The sequence below is a fragment of the Lagopus muta genome, chromosome 8, assembly GCF_023343835.1.
Source record: "Lagopus muta isolate bLagMut1 chromosome 8, bLagMut1 primary, whole genome shotgun sequence".
In the NCBI taxonomy this organism is placed as follows: domain Eukaryota; kingdom Metazoa; phylum Chordata; class Aves; order Galliformes; family Phasianidae; genus Lagopus; species Lagopus muta.
This window is the reverse complement of record NC_064440.1, coordinates 34784077-34799993: the sequence shown is the minus strand read 5'-3', so window position 1 is coordinate 34799993 and position 15917 is coordinate 34784077. Positions and strand designations below refer to the sequence as shown.

General features: G+C 44.5%; 1 protein-coding gene across 13 annotated transcripts in view; it reads right to left on the bottom strand.

The window, feature by feature from the left end:
* TRPM8 (transient receptor potential cation channel subfamily M member 8) overlaps nt 1-15917 on the bottom strand; it is a 111143-nt gene that overhangs the window by 58905 nt on the left and 36321 nt on the right. For 11 of the 13 annotated variants that reach the window (XM_048954207.1, XM_048954199.1, XM_048954195.1 and 8 more), the window contains one exon: nt 373-494. The exons of 1 other annotated variant lie outside the window; for it this stretch is intronic. Coding sequence is in view for 9 of the 12 variants with exons in the window: in XM_048954199.1 (XP_048810156.1) it covers nt 373-394 (22 nt within the window). In the remaining 3 variants the exon portion in view is untranslated. Of the gene's footprint in view, nt 1-372; nt 495-7939; nt 8082-15917 lie in introns of those variants that run through there. One more of the 13 variants, XM_048954200.1, reaches the window with a different exon arrangement.

Genomic DNA, 15917 nt, shown 5'->3' with positions numbered 1-15917 from the left:
CAGCACAGAAAACAGTCATTAGGGAAGCCATGACTGTCCCAGCATTGGCAAAACATCCGCTCTACAGAAATAGAGATGACTGTAGAAGAGACAATCATCTCAGATAGAAGTACATAGAGACATAGCATGAGGTGTTTGTGCCTGTGGGGGCTCAAAGTTGTCCTTCCTAGCAGGAAAGAATTTAAGAAACTGTTTCCATACTTACTGACCAAGGACATGAAAAACATCCCTACCAGGATGCTACATTAATACTAAGATCAGATAGGTTGACATAGCAAGATTTTGGTGGCAAGGGAGACGCGGGGGAGATATCAGAGGAGACATGCAGACCAAAGCATGATGGCAAGTGGTGAGGGATCTCCCTGTCCTTACCTCGACCAGCAAGCTTTTCCATCTTGTTTCCTCCACATGTCCTGCTGGGGGGGAGTGAGACAGCAGGTTGGTGGCTCCTGGCAGCCAGCAGTGGTTAATGCTCCCCAAGGGAAAACAACGCTCTAGTCAGAAACAGAGAAGGCAAATATTTTAGAAGATGAATGGCTTGAAAGAAAGCAGTTTTCCCCAGGGAAGAAGGATCGCTAAAGGATTTTAAGGTTTGCTCTATTTTTAAGGATTGCCTTAATAATAAGGCACCAAATAAACAGAAGCTCAGACGGTTTTATTCTGTACTCTGCCCAGGAGGAAAGTCATGATACTGTGTACATGTAATCATAGAATGGCTTAGGTTAGAAAATACCTTAAACATCATCTAGGTACAACTTGTTGCCATGGGCAGGGTTGCCACGCACCAAATTAAGCTGCTCAGGGCCCCATCCGGGTTGTAGTACTCCAGATGGGGCCTCACAAGAGCAGAGTAGAGGACAATCTTCTCCCACTCTCTGCCGTCACCCTCTCTGTTGATGCTGTTGGCCTTCTGGGCTGCAAGAACACACACTGCTGGCTATGTCCAGCTTACTGTCCACCAGAACCCCTAAATCCTTGTCTGCAGGGCTCTCAAGGAGTTCTCCCACTCAGTGCATATATCTGGGATTGCCCCGAATCAAGTGCAATACCTTGCTCATCCAGACCCTGAATGATGTCCTTCCTTTAGTTGTATCAGCTGCACCACTCAGCTAGATGTCATCTAGCAAACTTGCTGAAGGTGCACTCAATCCCACTGCTTAGGTCATTGATAAGGATATTGAAATGCATCAATCCTAAGATGGAGCCCCGAGGGACACCATTTGTAACCTGCCTCCACCTGGACATAGAGCCATTGACAACAACCCTTTGGCTGCAACCATCCAACCAACTCCTTATTCACCTAACAGTCCAGCCTTCAAACCCATCTCTTTCCCATTAATAGAAGTCAAAAGCCTTGCACCAATCCAGGCAGAGAACATCTCCCCTGCCCAGCCTATGTAGGCTGATGCTGTTACAGCATCGTAGAAGGCACCAGATTGGCCAGGCACAATCTGCTCTCCGTGAAGCTGTGCAGACTGTCTCACCTCCTCATCTCACATGTGCACTGACATCTCTTCCAGGAGGATCTGCTCCATGATCTTCCCAAGCAAAGAATTTATTGAGTATCTCAGCCTTCTCCATGTCTGTAGAAGCGTTTTCTCCCTTCTCATTTATCAGAGGGAATACATTTCCTGTCTCTTCTCAAGATACCCATAGAATATTTTCTTGTTATTTTTCACATAACTCACCAAGTTCAGTTCCATTTGCACTCTGGCTTTCCTGCATCCATCCCTGCACATACAGACGGCATCCCTGTATTCTTACCAGGCACCACATCCCTGCATCCACTTCCTCTACATTTCCTTCTTATCCCCCAGTTTGACCAGCAGGTCTTTGTTCAGCCTTGCTGGTTTCCCAGCAAGGGAAGCCTCTTCCATGTGATTTCTTTGGTGGAAGATGGAGAGTTGCTGTGCTCTCAGAGCATGTCCTTTAAAGAACTGCCAGCTCAATTCTGTTCCTGTGTCCCTAAGGACAGTTTCCCAAGAGATTTAAGACTAAAAGATATTAATTAACCAATCTTTGCAGTCTTATGAGAGATGAAATTGGTACAGAGAAGATGCAAGACAGACAGTAGCTGGCCTTACAGGAGTAAGAGGCAGGAAAATAGTGACTGCTGCCAAGGATCCCTTGCTATATTCTGCCCAGCTCCAAACAGGCACACAGCTGTGTGCAGCCAGCAAGACAATGAACGTCTGACTTGCATCTGCCTGGTGCCTGAACTGTGACTAGAACAGTATAAAAACAGCAGTGCAACCACACAGAAGCTTGTAATGATATTATGACATTAATGATATTAGCTGCATGTTTGCAGAAAAGCAACTGACGCAGCTGTCTGGCCCGGTGTCAGCAAAGCCATTGCCCTTGCTGTGCAGCATCACAAAACAATCACACGTGTTTGTGACAAGCTCTTTGTCCTCTTCACAGCCAGTTTCATTCTGTCTGCATAGCACTGAGCCAAAGCCACATACAGATGTTTCAATTCATGATAAAAATGCACTTTCTGCATGGCTCAGTCCTACTCAGTTTCATCATCTTTGGCTCTGCACAGCTCAGAAGCAGATGAGGTTGTTGTGTCCAGTCACTTCAGTTTGGCTAAATTCAGGAATATATGGCAAGAGTAGCATTTTTTCATTAGCACAAAGACATAACTAGAGATTTATTTTTCCTAGAACATCTTCATTTACACAAGATGTGCCACAGATATCTGGAAGGATGAAAATAAGACAGTACAGTTCTAAATTCCAGGAACTGTGCTGCTCAGAAAGCCCTTCCCAGGCAATTCACTATCAGTCATCACATAACAGTTGCTGCAAAAGGTCTTGCAAATCCCCATCTCTCTCTTTGCAACTTATTTCTTCAGCCATGGATCTCTGGGACTCAGAGAGGACAGGACAGCAAGAGCTAGCACTGCTATCTCAATGAGCAGCACTTAGACACACTACAGTACAGTTTTTAGTTATCTCTACAGTGCAGTGGTCCAGCAAGTCAAAAAGCACATTAAAAAGAAATGCAAATCCTCTAATGAATTAGAGGTTCTGTTTTCTGTAATACTTTTCTTTCTGTGTTACATTAAAATTCATCGCCTTCTTCACTGTAGAATCTTGCTGGTACTGCATTGCCACTATGTTCTTCTCCCAGACACAGAGAGGCAAAGGAATTCAGCACAGAACTGTATTGAAATATGAGCATACAGAAGATGACAATACGTAAGCACCTAAGCTGAATCAAGTAAGGATCACACCTGGCTCCACACGTGCACCAAAGCAGGCAGTGACACACTGCTGAGAAATAAAGCACAGAGGAAAAAAGCAATCTGCTCACCAGGAAAAGGGGCTGATATGCAACATGTTAAGAGCAGGGAAATCACATAGCAGGTTAAGCATCATGGAGGAGGGAAAAAAAAAACCAAAACTCTCCTTTGGTCTGGCACCAAGATTAGCAATGCAAAAATTACACGTAAGGTTTTTAGTGCCAGACATTTTCATCACAGCAGAGGACTGAAGAGCTCCTCCCATTGCCCCTCTGGGGTCACTGCCTATTTAGGAAAGTAATCCACACAAAGGTAATCTCCAGAGGTGCTTCATCCTTTTAGGCTAGATTTAATTTTGAGAAGTGCCCTGGCAAGCCTCTCATGTAAGCCTAACAGAAGAAACAGATTACATAAAGAGCTGCTGCTCCTGCGTGCACCGGTGGAGCTCTAACATATTTAATTGAACCTGTATCAACTCAGTAATGGGATTACTGACAATTTCTTCTTTTAACCAACATATAGCAAACACCTTGAAGCACATTTAAGTACCAGAATGCCACTACCTGAAGTTTTTCAGCTGGTTATTAGCGTGCTTGCCTTGCTTCTGCAGCAGCACAATTTTATTTTGCAAGCGTGATGACAATCATTAGACACCTCACCTCAACCAGCAGAGCAGTTTCCAGAAAATTAACAAGATGATTGAAGGAGTATTATGGACCTTAAGTGTATGAGAATCAAAGTAATGAATAGCTGTAAAAGACTGCTGTCATTAAAGGCATTGCTGATTCTCTGTGGAGAACATACATAACACTTATAAAATATACTGACATTACCCAAATCACAGCCCCATAATAATACATGCACGTTATATTAGAGTGTAATTACATGGCAATTTTCATACAACAGTGAAGAGGAAACCCAGTATGTCAACCAACACAGTTCCTTTGAAATCGACTTAAGTATACTTGGAAAACATAATTAAGCAACAGAAGGTGAGCTGTTTCCAGATGGTAATTACATTACTCAGTGTATATTCAAGTAGGTCACTTCTACAACAAGGAAACTGAACTCAGGCAGAATTGGGATGCCTGTGTAAATCCTATTGCACGGTGTTTGCAGCAGTGGAAACCCAATCTTTATGGGTGTACCTCCCAAGGTCATTTGTTAAAAAGCTGTAACGGCAAGCAGGAGGCTTCGCCCCTCGGCAAACCTTTGGACAGCCTAAGTTTTATATTAGACTAATACACATCAGAGTTACTACTGTAAGTAGGACTCACTCCACATTTCTCAAGAAAATACGTGGCTCCAGAGAGCTAAAGAGTAAATGCTGTTTTTGCAACTGAAGCAGAGCTGAACCTGCAGCAGAGGGTGAGCTTCAAAGCTGAGCTGTGTTCAGGGCCAGGCTTCCAAAAAGCCATACTTTCACAAACATGCTCAACTACAGAAAGCACTGTGTACTCTTTTGCTACTCCCTTTGAAGACATACACCTTCCACAGAGCTCCCAAAGCAAGGCACAGCAGTATGAACTCGGATTTACCATTTCCCAGGCTTTCTGAGACAATAAGCTGTCAAATACAGGTTGCCCTTTTCACTGTATTACCTAACACACCACAGATGGCACAAAACGTTGTTACTGCTTCTTAAATTTTGTGTCCAATCACACTGCAGTTTTATTTCCAAACTGCTTTTGTGGGGAACCAGGATCACCTTGTCACCACCTGCTTTTTGAGATCTCATGGGCAAAGAACTGCAAGGCTCAGTCTCAGCTGCATGTTGTATGCACCCATATTTCACAGATCTGTACCCTCTGCCCACCTCCCATAAAGCCTCTAGTAGAATCTACCACAATCTGCTATCAACCAAGCCTGCTAACATCAGTTATCACCCACTTTCTCCATCCCAGTGCTCTATTTCGGTTGGGATTGAGCTTGTTTTCTCTGCAGTAGCTCATACAGCACCATGATTTTGATTTGTAGCGAGAACAGCACTGCTAACACAGAAATGGTTCAGCTTTGCTGAGCAGTGCTTACACCATGCCAGTGACTTTGCTGCTTCTCATGCCGCTTTGCTAGCAAGGAGCTGGGGGTGTAAAATGGGCTGGGAAGGGACATGGCCGTGACACGGCATCGTACTGAGCAATAAAACCGGGGGAAAGAAGGAGGGAGCTGTGAGCTGCCAAAGCAAACCAAGAGATGACGCAAACCCACCTATGGCACATATTGGCAGAAACAAGAAGTCACAGGAGAGAGAACACCTCACCCAGACAATCCAGTGACTCCTGAATCCTTTTCATTCAAATTGAATTATTGCTTTTCCCGTTCAGTACCTCTGCCTAAAAATCAATTATTTCAGGCCCTCACAACTTCAAGAATCCACAAGGTTTCACAGATTGTTTGGGCGTGAGACTGTTTTTGCACGTTAAATAAACAGAAGAAGGGGTGTAAGAGGTCAGAGTCCAGATTTCAGCAAAGGACGCGGCCTTTTCTGAACAAAAAGCCCAGATAAAACCAAAAATCTGATTATGCAGATTATTCTCTCACGTCACACTTTGATACTCTTATGGGGGCACTTTAAGGCTTCTAACATGCCTTTCAGAGAGCAGAGTTTTCAGGAGTTCCCCAAGGAAGAGCTGGAAAGGAAAAATGGAGATTTATTCTGTAATTCCAAAAGCCACCACAACCACAGTCAGAATCTGGGAGGGCCTGGCGTCCTGCCACTAGACAAGGCAGAAAGAAAACTGTGCTGCTTTTAAGCCAGCCACATTAAAAGTAAGCCTACAGTTTCAGTATGTTGAAAGCAGATCTTACAGCTTAGTTACTCTGCTCCCAGAGACTGTAACACACAGGCTCCAGGAGGCGAGAAGAAAGTAATACGTTTTGGTTTATTGTGTCTACCACCTACCAAACAGATAAACCACAAGGGACAGCAAGCCTTTCTGAAAATAGAACTCGCTGCTAAAAAGGGGAAAATATACAGCTGTACCTAGACGAAGGAACGGCTTTGCTTCCTTCTGCTAATGCAGAGATCTGTCCACATTCCTCACACTCTCCAGCTGGCAGCTTTACAGTCTGGAGTCCAACCTCCCAGGACCAGCTCATAGAATCAGAGGATCACCAAGGGTGGAAAGACCACCAAGATCACCCAGTCCAACGATCTACCTATCACCAATAAACCATGTCCCTCAGTACAACATCTAAACACCTCCAGGCAACTCCAGCACATCCCCAGGCAGTGCCACCCAACACCTGACCACTTTTTGAGAGAAGAAATTCCTCCCAGCGTCCAGCCTGAATCTCCCCTGATGTAACTTGAGGCCATTCATGCTGTTCAGATCTCCCCAGGCTCTCCCACCCCACTACCAAGCTAGTAAAAAGCTAACCTTCTTCCAAAAGGATGCTCATGGCTTCGCTAGCACTGTGCACCTTAAAGTCCCATTATCTTTGACTTCTCAACACTAACCTTGTCTCTCTCTACTCCTCAGTTAAAACACTAAAATAATAAGAGAGAGGTTTAGCCCCTTCCTATTAACACCTCAGGAGTATCTGCCTGACAGAACAAAATAATCCAGAGACACATTCAATCCTCAAAATCCTTAAAGAAACATTGGTATTTTCTTTCAGTGAGTCACTGGTCTGTTGCCATTGCCAAAGGAAAGAAAGGGTAAGCAGAGCACCGTGGTTACCCAGAATTACCAAAGCAGTCATGGGTTTGGTAACCCCAGCTTGATACAGCTGGACTGGAGGGGCTGTATTCATGGCTGCTCCACAGCATGACAAGAGAATGGCCCCAGCCCCCTGAGCACTCACTTCCAACAACCACTCAACCCCAAACCTATTACTAGCCTTACAAGCATCAGATAAAAATGTCTTCGTGGTAAGATGCTGGCTGAGGCACAGGACCCCACACTGAGTGCTTGCTTCACCACCATGGAAAAGCTGAGCCAGCTGCTTCTGTGTTTCCCAGTTCCCACGGGGGCAAATACTGCTCTATGAAAAGTAGGATGAAAAGGAAAAGTAGGAGCAGGGGAGCAGTTGCCTGTATCACAGCAGCACTTCTGACAGAATGGGATTGCAGACTGGCTATGGCATTACCCTAAGAGGTAACAAGATTGCTCCCTAATTTCCATCCCCTCTGGGACTTCAGGACAAGAAGCAATCCAGTCATTTGCAGCATCTCAAAGGGAACTGATGGTTTTTACTCCGTGTATTTAAGAGATGGTTCTGATTTGTTTGCCTCAAGCTTCAACCTGAATCTCTTAAACCTAGCTAAAAGCCACATTTCTCAGCAGAAGCCAGCAGTGCTATCAAAGGTAAATATCATCCTCTTGTCTCCAGGTTTTTGCTAAATCCATGTTCAAAAAAAAAAAAAAAAGTAAAAAAATGTTGTATTTGCCAGCTAGTTTCATCCTCTGAAAGACCATAATGCTTGACACTGCACTAATAGCTGCATTAGGGGTTAAGAGAAGTATTGCCAGTGATAGCTGCACAGAGCTACACAACCAGGTTGTCACAAAATGGGAGTATCGTGCCTACCATACTCTAATGTGCCTCTTTATTTTTCCTTACTTCCTGCATTATGCTGGAAGATGCCAGCATTTCTTCCCACTTCACAGTCCTTGTTTGTTAAATGATCATATTGTAACTGGAATTTGGCACTGATTTCACTCGCTTCCTCCCTGTCCCCCTTACCTTTTGCCTTCGATTGATCCTCCAGAAAGAGAAAGGAACACAATCCCTGCCTTTGCACTGAGTGTGTTCACTCTTTAAACTCCTTGGCCCTCCCCTCTATTCAGACCTTGCTCCTCAGAGCTCACCCACACAGAGATTCAAGCATCTGTCTCTTTGCTTCTGCTTTCTCATCTTCCCATGCTGCAGGCTGCTGTTGCTAACTCCACCTCTCCTCTTCTCTCTTTCCTCTTTAGATTCACTTCAAGGCCAAACTCTCTTCCTTGCTGCTGGGCTCACACAGCTGGTAGTGTAGAAAAGCAGGGGGAGGGTAGCAGAGCGGGGAGCTTTTATTCAGCAGCACTTCCTCAGCTGAGCAGCTGCTTTGAAGCTCTGGGGTCCAATTTCAGCTGCTGAAGTTGCTAGTAATAAAAAAACAGCTACATATAACACTGCTTTCAAACTGCAGTTTGGAAATAGCCGACTCTACCTTTAAAGCTCTGTCTCCGAGACATGATTAGAAGCTGTAAGTACATAAAAGCACTTGGCTGGGACAGATTAGCAAGAATTCAGGCTACAGCCCTCAGCCTTCAGGCCTACCCCCTTTCTGCTGCCCACACCTGGCTGCAGGCAGCAAGCAGCTCTGCAAAAGGAGAGGAGCGAGGCTTTGCTAAGGAAAGCGTGCTCAACATTGCATGGTGCACATATGCCCTCCTAAGGGCTAACACACTGTGATTTAAGCTTCAATCCTAGCACAAATGTGTTAGTCATTGAGGCAGCCCTATACTAACATCACTCTCTGGTACTTTCAGTGACATTACAGGTCATTAGATGTTCCATCATGCTTTTCCTCTGTGTTTTCTAGTGCCATCTGGTAGTTAACAAAGGGAAAACTGATGGGCAAGTTAAACCCCAGGAACCCACCTGTCAATGTAGGACTTGAAAGAGTTCATCAGAAGCCACCAGCTTCACAAGGAGCACAACATTTGTCACTGCACGGCAATGTCAAAACACAGTAGCTAAATAGAAATTAAAGCCTGGAGGGCTGCCAATTTACAGGCTAAGCTGATGAGAGAGCAGAGCAGGAAAGGAGAGCCTTGTCAACCAGGCAAGCAATGTTTCCTTCCCCCGCATAAAAAATATCATGGCCATCCATTGATCTTGTTTGCTTGGGAACATAACACTTTCTTGTAGGAAAAGGCACTAGTGAGAAAGCCATTAAAAGAGGAAACAGAATGAGGAGGACACACAGAAAACCACTCTAGCATTATCATCCTCCTGTAAGTGAGGAGACTTACAGGTTCCTGGAGGAGGATGTTAGATCTGCAGACACAGCCCTTAAACCAACCTCATGATTTTGTCAGGCTTAATATGGAGATAAAACAGGGAAGGTTGGCTGGTTTGCAGTGCTGGGCTTTGATGCCAGGAAGGTGCATCCCAAGGGCCTTCTGCCTTATATTGACAGGATCAGCACTTCTGTTTAGTGACCACACACAAAGATGACCATTTTTAGCAGACAGAGAAGGGTTTTGCTTTGTGCTACAGAAGCAGTGCTCTCCCTTGCTGCTGCACTTCCCTGAAGCACAACCATGTTCATGACCAACTGTGTGTTTAACGTTAGCAGAACCTCATCGCTGTGTGCTGCTACATATCAGATTTCAGATGCAAGCCCAAGTTGTGGCAAGCTGTCAGGCAAAGTCCTTCTCACCCCAAAGACCTGCCTGCCGTCCCTATGAACTGCAGCTCTGCACTGCAAAGAAAGGCACTGCTCTCACAGTAGGTGCATCCTTCCTACCACTGCTCAGGGACGTACCTTTTTGTAATACAACATGATGCACAGCAAACATCTGCATTGCTATGTGGCATCTTAATGAGCCTGCCATGTGAAATGCATAAATGCCACCAGCCACAGCCCCATTCACCTTTCAAGAGGCCTTTTTTGAGGCTGCAAGCAGTAGCCAGTCTTAAAGCCTTGAGGCAAGAAATAGTCAGCTTGTCTTCTATTCTGCCCCTGTTTCTGCAGGGAGCTGTGGAGATGTATTCAATGCAAAAACAAATACAAACACAGTCCTCACTTCCTACTTGGCACCTTTATCAAAGCATTACATCACTTCAATAGGCTGAATAATTTCAAGTTCTACATAAACCCTAAGATAAGTCAATTTCTTATGTAGATGTTTTTATACTGCATTGGGTGAGATGTTTTCTAATGCCTAAACATGACTGAAATTAATAGTTCATTGCTCTTTGCCTCTGAAAAACAGCCTTGTGACCCCCAGGAGGTGTCTGTATTTAGAAATCTGAAAAGCTATGTCATAACAGGTTTATTTCTAAAATATTATTGGACAAATACAGTGACAGCTTCCCAAATTGGCTGTTCTCAGCTAAGCCCTGTCCCCTATTCATCCTTGCCCAGCTCTACCATGGGCTGCACAGCATCACTCCACCCTGTAGAAAGGCATGCCAAATGTCTCAAAGTACCCAATTGAGAGAAGATGGGATATTCCCAGTTCTTAAGGCTCTACCTCCCATGCTGGTGTATGAACCCAGTGTCAACTCAGAAAGATAAGAAACTACCTCAGATTTTCCCTGCTCCCTCTTTCAGACTCAGCTGGCTTTTGAACCTTCCATTGCTTCGTCTCCAACAAAGCACATCATTTCACCACCAGTCCAGCCTTTGAACAAGGCACCTCTCACCTGGGTCTGTGTCTAGGACTTCCATCCCCATCCATGGAGCTTTGCCATGGAGCTTACCTATTACCCAACGCCCAACCAAGTGTTCAGGTCCTCCCAAATTTTTAGCCTCAAGAATATCCTGGAATATATTCATAGACTGATTTTAACTCCCTATCGCTTGAGCTTCTATCTGGTTATTTTACAAGCCACTGTAAAAGAGGCACGTGCAAGCTATTCACACACAGCAGCAATGACAAAAGCTTGCACAGCTTGCACACACCTCCCCTCAGAACTTTTGAGGATACTCTAAACATGCCAAGATTTTACCTCTTGGAAATTACAAGTGAAAAACATCAGTTAAAGACACACCTGAAATTCTACTGAGAAAACAGTCTTACAACAAGGGCAGCAATAACCACAAAAATAAGTCAGTGATTAAGTTAATCTGAAGACAAAGGAGTACTGTTAAGCATTTTTGCATCTTCCAGAGCAAGAAAAGCAGGGCCACATGTTGATACACTCTCACCGAAGGAAGTAAGCAGAATACACGCAAATGAGATTGAAGCCCCTGTCGCATCATTTCCAAACTGCCCACAGCCTCAATGGCATGCTCTCAACATACAGACAGAGGTGGAAAAATCACAAGGAGAGGACATCACAGCTTCTGGTGCTATGGCTGATCTCCTCAGATTCAGGTGCTGCTGGAAGCATGGTGCCTCTCTCAAGGGCAGGTTTCTGGCCAAAACATATCCCTGGCTTCAAAAAGAAACACAAGCTGAAGCCTTGAAAGGCATTTAGTAGTCTTACAGCTGTTTATTATGTCTTTAGTAGGAAAGTATCAGGAGATAAGGAGGGCTTAATGATCACTGCACCCATCACAACCACAGCAAGGACCTGTGGTAGCCTTGGGCTGGTCGCTTCATTGGAGCCTGTAGTCCCCAGCCATGAAACAGTCCAGCAGCACTGATATGTGAGCTTTGTCAATACAGCAAAGATCAGTGCTCAGCTCCCAAATCCCTTCATGAAAAAGATTATTCTGCCTCTCAGATCTAACGTGTTATTCACACAACAACTTCCTAGCTTAACTTCTTTGACAGCTTAGTTTCCAAGAAGAGTACGTGAAGAGATATCCTTGGGATTATACTGAGCCATAGTAATAACTTTTCTTTATTAAATTTCCAATAGGCAGCCCTACTGCAAGCTACTTTTTATAGCTGTTCAAATTAAACATGTATGACCTGTCTCTTCAGCAGTCAGCATCCACGTTATCTCCTCGCAGAGAAATACAATGCAAGAACAACAATATTCTCTCTTCTGCAGCCAAATATTTTTTAATCACATTAGACATAGGAACCCTATTGGCAATCTTTCCTCTGGGTCCTCCCAGTTCTTAAAGCAGAGGCTGACAGAGAATTCAATTAATATTCCCCCCAAGGATAACTCGTTCAATAACAGTAAGTGACGAAAAACACGCTCGGATGAAAAACAAATCCCAGCTCCAAAGTAGAAAGCTTTTGTCCCAGTAGGGAGAGTACCATTAGTTTCTGGCAGTAAGGAAAGGCTTTGTGTCTTCACCTTGTCAATAGAACAGCTGGGTTTGCAAGCTCTGTTGTTGCTGAGGGCTTTTCCCTTCTAGGATGAGTTACCATCCTAATCCAAGGAAGCTCAAAGGAGTTCCCAGGGTCAAACCTTCAGAAAATCAGTGTTTGGTCTGTTGCACTGCCTCACTTTCCACCATCTGTAACAGCTAACGGCTGATGACTGTAAATCCTGTGCACCTCCAGTTCTACCACTCAGATTGTCAGAGTCTAGAATGTTAGTTAATTAGAATGAAACAAGTGTGGATTAAATTCTGATCCTTCCTGAATGGCACTTCAAGATGTTCTCAAAGGAAAAGGGTTTTCAGACTAAGGCTAACCTTAACCCTAACCTACTGCAATTAGAGACTTAGCTCAGCTTCACCATGTCATCTTCAGATGGAAAATTAAACCCAAGTTGTAAGCACTGTAAGAGTCAGCATCTGCCAAGACCTAGCCAGGCAGACCTCGAGCAAAAATGACCACTAGTTCACTCCCATAGTGGAAAGCGCCCATCAGCTGGCCTTAACTAAGTATTGCACAGGCACAACATCAGAGAAATGCTAACACCCAACAGCTGGTGTTTGCTTTGCATTCTTATCTGAAGGAAAACTAGCCAAGTGCTGACTACCTTGTGGAAAACGAATGGCAATACGCACGGAGCCAGGAGAAACAACCCTACTCCAGGCATGGTCAGCTGTTCTCTGAAGTTGTTACAGCCTCCAAAGCACCAGCAGCACTTGGTCCTGTGATGCCATGGCACGTTTTGCAGGGATGTCTCCCTTCAGAGCTGACCTTTACTGAAGAATTTACAATGCACTTCCATCTCTCACTCCTCACACACATTCAAAACCAACTTGGAGATCACATCTACAGCTTTTAATTCGTTTGCTCTCCACATCACAGCAGCCTTATCTCTTTGTTTCCATTAGAACAGAAGTTACTCTGTGGCTGAGAAGACTCCAGCTTTAATAACACGCATTTAAAGTAAGTTTTCCACATATCCTGTCACAGCAAGCTGAAATATGCTGGCACTGCATAGAGACGCAGCTTCCTAAACCACTGCACTCCACTGTCAGCAGCTTGAATGCTGCACAAACACATCAGCAGCAGCTGCTGAGTCACAGCAGCAGCGGTTCCCCGCTGCACGAGATTATCCGAGGTCTGAGAAATCCAATTTCAGAACAGAAACCACTGCCATTCCCATCAGCTAGCAGTGAAACAGAACACAGCGCTGGGGAGAATAAAAAACGAAAACAAAGCTAAACTGTTGGCTGTGTTGGGTAACTTTCCTAGTCTTACCAGCTTGTGACAGTGGCAGATGGCCCAGTCTGTAAATTAGCAACTACCAGATGGGCCCACTAAGTAGCTTACTGCAGCAAATTGATTTGTTCGTGGATTTGGTATTAAAATGCCCTTCACCGTCTGGGTACCATTTGACCACAGAGTGGCAACTCCTAGTTGACTGCCATGGAAAGCCAAAACCCCAAGTGCTCTGGCAGGGCAGCTACTTCTGCAACACACAGGACTACAGAGGCACCTCCCCATTCCCAAGTCCCATAGGCACGCAGGAGATATTTGGCTCTGACAGCCAGCAGTAGGTAAGCACTGAGAACAGATGATGGGAATTAATTCTGGCAACGGACGATAAATACAAAAAAAACTTTCCAATGAGCAGCTAGGGAAGGGCACCATGACCTAGGGAAACATCTTCTGGCTCCTCAAGGACAAGCACTCAACATTGTAGCTGAAGATATCAGCAGGGAAGGGGTGGCAGCTCACCTCTGCTGACATCCCTCTGCTGCTCTTTCTTTCCTGTTCAACCTTATCCTTTCTTCCAACCAATTTGGCCCCAGCTCGCTCTTCTGCAGAAATTTCTTATGCTTTGCAGTTGCAGTTTGGGCCCTTTTTTGTATATTTTGCCACTGACCATCTGTAGAAAAGATTCTGTGGCACTGTACATTATCTCAGGGTTTAGGGTGAGGTTTGGACTATGAAAGGCTAAGTCACCTTTATCTTATACTACTAACCAGTTTATCTCAAAGATGATGGAATTTCTAGGAAGAAAAAACAACACATAACATCATGACAGAGGCTGAGAGCCAACATTTGCTAGTTTGGTTGCTATCCTGCCAGACTTCTGCTCAGGTTAGAGGAAATTGTTGGGAGCTGGCAGCTGGAGACTGACATTAATCGAAGCGAAATACTCCACATTCCTTACGTTTCTTCATAAAACCACAAGTATTTTCATCTTTCCTAGAGCTCCTTTGTCCTGGCATGACACCCTTTAAGCCTCAATCCCAAAAGTCATACATTTTAGGTTGGGTCCAAAGATTGGCAAATCAAGATGCAGTCCTCCCAGTGTCACACCATGACTGCAAAGGCTATAAAGTCACCAAAGCTGACCAGCAAAGAGAAATGACTCAACATTTCTGTAAGTCACACAATGTTTTGCATCTGTAATGTACAGATAGCTGGCAAAGCAGAACAAACAGCCCTCTGTCTAAAGGGCAGATAGTTAAATCATTTGTCAGCCTGGGAGTTCAAGTGTCCTTATTTTACATTAGTGACAACAACCAAATGGGTAAAGGAGGCTTGACCCACTACGTGAGTCGCTCCATCTCCCCTTTCTCCAGAATCAAATCTTGAAACAAAAAGGAGTCACCTACCAGCAAGTGTATCAACCTTGTCAAGGCAAAGCTTGACTTGGCAAAGCTTTCAGAGCCTTTAAGTCTTGCCATGACCATATTACATAGTATGAATTACTGGTTCTACTTCTTATTAAATCCACCAGAACATCTTCACACACAAACCTCAGTCCCTAATCCAACACTGTGATCAAAATATAATCCTTACAACACATGGGAAGACCATCAAAGACCACGCTAAGACATCAGTTGTCTCAGTCCCTTTGAATGAAAGAAAGCATTAAGCACGAAGCCAGGCAGCGCCTAAAAACACTGCTGTGCTATAAATCATTACTGCTGAATCTTGTGTTTTTCCTGCTGTAAGTGAGGTAACAAGGTCATTTCTGAAAAGTTCTTAGAATTGGAATGTGGAGTTTAAAGGGCTTTGTGCTCCAGCTGACAAGGCTGTTAAAATCCACTGAGCCGTTACTATTGTGTTATACACAAGCTAACACATAACTATTTATTCCTCAGAAAGGCATATGTTGCACCAAAACCAGCCCAACGAAACCACAGGGCTGCTACATCAAGACAGGAAGCAAGTAAACCTCAGTCTCAAGAGAGCTGTGGGAACTACCAGCAGTTCTCTCACTCTTCAGCTTCATGACTGTATTCCTCTAGCAAGTATTTTCCTTCTGAGTGCACACAGGGATAGTTCTTGCTACAACATGCACATCTGGGGGAAGCAAATGCTGTTCTCTGTATAACCGAGCCTGCAGAACAGTGAGTGCAAAGGGGGCTGGGCTCCAGCCTATCCAGCTTCACAGGCATAGGGCAGTGACTAGCATATCCTTTTGTCTGCAGAAATCATTTATTACCTCAGATCTTTAGTCCCAGAAATCTAACTTTCACGTATGCTAAATCTGACTTCAGCAGGATGAGCACAGCACTTCACCAGCATCTGGACATTTGGCACGTCTCATTTTCCCCAGTGAACTAGCTGTTTTCTCTACTATCCCACCAAATGAAGTCCTACCCTGAGAACGGAGACAGATATTCTTTCTGGAATGAAAAACAATCTGGCATTTTTCAGGATAAGGTTTATTGTTGTAGCTTCATTTC